Source organism: Limulus polyphemus, unplaced genomic scaffold (genome assembly GCF_000517525.1).
Source record: "Limulus polyphemus unplaced genomic scaffold, Limulus_polyphemus-2.1.2 Scaffold1703, whole genome shotgun sequence".
In the NCBI taxonomy this organism is placed as follows: Eukaryota; Metazoa; Arthropoda; class Merostomata; order Xiphosura; family Limulidae; genus Limulus; species Limulus polyphemus.
In genome coordinates this window covers 136,365-141,307 of record NW_013667313.1, presented here as the reverse complement: position 1 = coordinate 141,307, position 4,943 = coordinate 136,365, and the positions used below count along the sequence as shown (strand labels likewise).

Genomic DNA, 4,943 nt, shown 5'->3' with positions numbered 1-4,943 from the left:
GTCTTTCACATACAGGAAATCGTTTTTAGTGAAGTAGTTGTAATAAATTAAAATAAAGATTTGTCCATAAATATACTGAGTATTTGTTTTGAATAGTCATTGTGCAAAGAAATTTTCATGTTAAGATTAAAAGTACTTTTCCTCATCTCAAAAATCTCAAATTTCATTGGTGTAATCCCTAAAACCTCTTCAATACATTCCAAACGTTTTTTCCAGTAAAACTTTATATTCCATTTGTTATTTTCTCTGTCCTAACTCAAAATGGGATTGGTCAATTTGACTGACCTCATAACCACAAAAAAAAAAATTAAATAAATCTAGATTACTCTATTTTTCTTTCTAGAATGACTTCAAATTGTAACATGAAACTAGATTAGTTTATCCTAAGTAGCTTTAAGTTCATAACAGTATACATCTATTTATAATTAAATTTTATTGTATTATTGCCCTTTGAACTATGTCTAACTTCTGTTCGTGCCATTATAAGTTGTAAATCGCTCAGAGAATGCGCAGCTCATGTTATCTAGCTGCTGCTCGCATGTGTGACTCGTAAAACATTATTATATTATTATTATTATTTATTTTACCTAATCTAATCTTAACTAACCTAAAAAGATTCCTATTTTTACATTTTAATTACTTTTATAATAATAAATAAAGAATAAACATGAAAAACAAGAAATAAGTTACTTACCCAATCTTTTTTCTAGATGTAGGTTGTCGATTATACTTAAGCCTATATATTTTACATTAATGGTAGTAGTGCATTAAATAATGCACCAAAGAACATAAACTAATAATGTGCAAAAAGTAGACAATTTCCTCTAACTCCCAAAATATTTCTGGCTTTCTAACTATACGACAAGAGCCATTACAAATTCATCCCAGCTAGTCGTTAACTCTCCCATGGGAATGAAGCTTGAATTCTGAGTGAAATTGATGCTTATCTGTTCAGAACACAATGTTATACAATATGTCATTTGATAGATGAAAACCTTGACTTTCTACTGGTTATAGGTAATATATAATTAAACGTAAAAGAGAACTATTAATAAAGCATGAAAGAGAGGATGTGACACGAAGGTATGGTAGAAGGGGTGTAATTTTCTATTTATAGCACTGTAAGCACACAAAATTGAAGGCTATAAAAATTATCCTTCATTTGAGTAGTGACGATTCTATAAAGAGTAATTTACATTTAATTTCATACTTTTTCAAGGGGTGGTGGATAAAATAGAGAAGACAAGATGCCTAGAGAAAATATGTTACGAGTGTCACACTAGGGGAAATTTAAGATGTTTTTTAATATTGCCTTGTAGAATTACAAACATAAAACTTATATACTATTAAAATATGGATTATTGGCTACGATTTTATGCTAAATTAATTGATATAACACAAATAAAATGTAGTTTAATAAAATTGTTAATGTAAGACACTAAAATTTCTGTCATGTGTAGTGAAGGATAACCGGGGCAAAAGCGGTTAACCACGTGAAACAAGGGGGTATGTGGAGTGAAATTTTGCAAATAGAGAGCAGCACTGAACAAGAATAGCTATGTGATCAGAAATAAGGTACCTTATCGGAAACCTGCTTACTGCTAAATGACAATGCCAAAAAATCCATATGTATATGCATAAAATGCTGAACTAACGTTGGCTCTTAAAAACAATGGGAAGATGGTCAAATATAACATTGAAACAAATAATGGGATTGGCCAGATGAATCCTTAACTGTATTAAGGGTAAAAATAGTCTTTCATCACAAATGCTTCCAAAACCTTTTGCAAAAGTTTGTAAAAAGTTGAAACTTCATTTGCCTATTTAATAAAACCCATGACTGAACATATTCCAGTGCTTTATGTTTATTAGTAAATTTTCAAGAAATTATTTTTCAACATAAAAACTTTTTATTAAATGTACCTGCCTTACCAGAACTTAATAAATTTATTACTACAAATGATAGTTTAAACACTAAATTATTTGTTAATTATAAATATGGTAGTTTTTCTCTACTACTAACCTCTTGTTTCAATTTATTTAACATATCTTTAGAATCCTGTAGTTCTTCTTTAAGTTCTGTAACAGATTCAGTTTTTTCTTCCCTGAAATAAAACAAAATTTACACATCATGAAACAAATGTGTATATAATTCATGGAAGATAATAAATTTGCCTATTTTAATGTTTGGAAAATGCTACTTAAATGTTAAATGGCATTTTTGTAAAACATAATTTGAACAAATAAGCTTAACTTCAGTTGCCTAAAGTAGATGTCTATAATTTAAACTTAATTAGCAGCATTTCATTAAAAACTGATTATAAAAGTTAAATAAAATAACCTAAAAGCTCTAGTACTTTCAACAGTGGTCTCTTCTTTCTTAAAAACAAAATAAACTTTTTTCAATCTTGATGAAGTGCTCTTTTAATTAATTTTTTTTTAGTTTTACAATAATATAATCAAATAATCAAAAGTCATTCCTACCTTCTATTTAAACCACTTTAAGAATAATGATAATTATTTAAGTACAAGAATGGACTTCTTATGAATATCTAGTTTCATAGGAACTCCACTGTAAAATAAAATGGTAACAGGTACTGACATGATTTTTTAAGTAAAAGCATAATAGTATTATCTTTTTAATTAAGATTAATATTCCTGTATAAATAACTAATGCATTGATATAAAAATATGTTTCACAGTTCTCTCAAACAAAGAGCTATAGTATGTTAATGTACAACTAGCACTCATTATAAAACTTACAACTTTTGATGTATTATCCCCAGTGCCATGGGTATCCTTTACTCCACATGACACATCTTTAGGGTCTTACATTCCAAATTTATTAAACTACTTTTTGTTTATGTTATTCCATTTAAAATAGCATAAAATTTTTAGCTAATAATCCATATTTTAAAAGTATGTAAGTTTTAAGTTCTTAATTTTATAAGGCAATATTTTAAAAAATCCTGATTTCCCCTAGTGTGACACCTTTTCTCTAAGTATATTCTCTACACTATTTTATCCACCACACCTTCAAAAACTACGAAATTAAACATAAATTACTCCCTATAAAATTGTCATTGCTCAAACAAACCATAATTTTTATAGCCTTCAATTTTGTTTGTTGACAGAGCTATCAAATAGAAAAATCACATCCTTCCTGCCACACCCACCTGTCACATCCTCTCTTTTAGGATTTGTTTATAATTCTCTCTTACATTTAATTATATATTAGCTATAATCAATAGAAAGTCAAGGTTTTCATCTATCAAATGATGAATTTCATTACATTGTGTTCTGAACAGAATATCATCAATTTCACTCAGAGAGCAAGATTTGTTCCCATTAACAACTACCTTGGATGAATATGTAACAGTTCTTGTCACATAGTTAGAAAACCAGAAAAATTTTGAGAGTTAGTGAAAATTTTCTATTTTTTGCAAGTTATTAGTCAATGCTCTTTGGTGCATTATTTAATTAAATAAAAATCATTTAATGCACTACTACCATTAATGTAAAATATGTAGGCTTAAGTATAATCGATAACAGACATCTAGAAAAAAAAATGGGTAAGTAACTTATTTCTTGTTTTTCATGTTTATTCGTTATTTATTATTATAAAAGTAATTAAAATGTAAAAATAGGAACCTTTTTAGGTTAGTTAAGATTAGATTAGGTAAAATAAATAATAATAATATAGTAAAAATGTTTCACGAGACACGCACGTGAGCAGCATGTAGATAATGTAATTCGATAGCATAACACGAGCTGCGCATTCTCCAAGTGATTTACAACTTATAATGGCATGAATAGTAGTTAGACACTGTTCAAAGGGCAATAAAACAATAAAATTTAATTATAAAGATATGTATACTGTTACAACCTTAGAGTTAATGTTCAAAAATTCTGCCTCAGAACTTTCATGCAGAAAGATTAGCACATTCTAATTATATCTATGTTTTAATACAGATACAACTACTATTTCTATGTCTGTATCAATTGCATTAACTCTCTCAACACGAGCTCAATCAATTTGACCAACCACGTGACCTCTTTGTACTTATTTAAAGTCTTTATAGATTTAATACTTCTAACTTTCAATATAGTGTGTATATCTTCACAAAATTTGGCAGTCTTTCAGCTAACATTATAAGTCTTTCACATACAAAAAAATCATTTTTAGAGAAGTAGTTTTAATAAACTAAAATAAAGATTTGTCCATAAATATATTCAGTATTTGTTTTAAATAGTCCATGTGTAAAGTAATTTTCATGTTAAAATTAAAAATATTTTTCCTCATCTCAAAAATCTCAAATTTTCTTTGTGTAATCCTTAAAACCTCCTAAATGCATTTCAAACATTTGTTTTTCAGTAAAACTTTATAGTGTATCTGTTATTTTCTCTACCCTATCTCAAAACGGAATTGGTCAAATCAACCAAACTCGTAACCACCCCCCAAAAAAATTGAAATAAACCTAAATTACCCTTTTTTTTCTATCTAGAATGACTCCAAATTGTAACATGAAACTACATTCATTTATCCTAAGTAGCTCTAAGTTCATAACAGTATACATCTATTTATAATTATTTTATTTTATAATTTTATTGCCCTTTGAACTGTGTCTAACTACTATTCACACCATTATACGTTGTAAATCACTCGGGGAACATGCAGCTCACGTTACGCTATCGAATTACATTACCTACATGCTGCTCGCGTGCTTCCTTCTTGAAACATTTTTATTATGTTATTATTATTCATTTTACCTAATCTAATGTTAACTAACCTACAAGGATCCCTATTTTTACATTTTAATTACTTTTATTATAATAAATAAAGAATAAACATTAAAAACAAGAAATAAGTTACTTACCCAATCTTTTTTTTTCTACATGTCGTTTGTTGATTATACTTAAGCCTACATATTTTACATTAATGG

The 4,943-nt window shown here is 27.8% G+C and overlaps 1 protein-coding gene across 11 annotated transcripts in view; it reads right to left on the bottom strand.

Moving 5' to 3' along the window:
- LOC106464628 (protein Daple-like) overlaps positions 1–4,943 on the bottom strand; it is a 142,667-nt gene that overhangs the window by 97,809 nt on the left and 39,915 nt on the right. For all 11 annotated transcript variants that reach the window (XR_002611793.1, XM_022392361.1, XM_022392362.1 and 8 more), the window contains one exon: positions 2,024–2,105. Coding sequence is in view for 10 of the 11 variants with exons in the window: in XM_022392361.1 (XP_022248069.1) it covers positions 2,024–2,105 (82 nt within the window). In the remaining variant the exon portion in view is untranslated. The remainder of the gene's footprint in view (positions 1–2,023; positions 2,106–4,943) is intronic.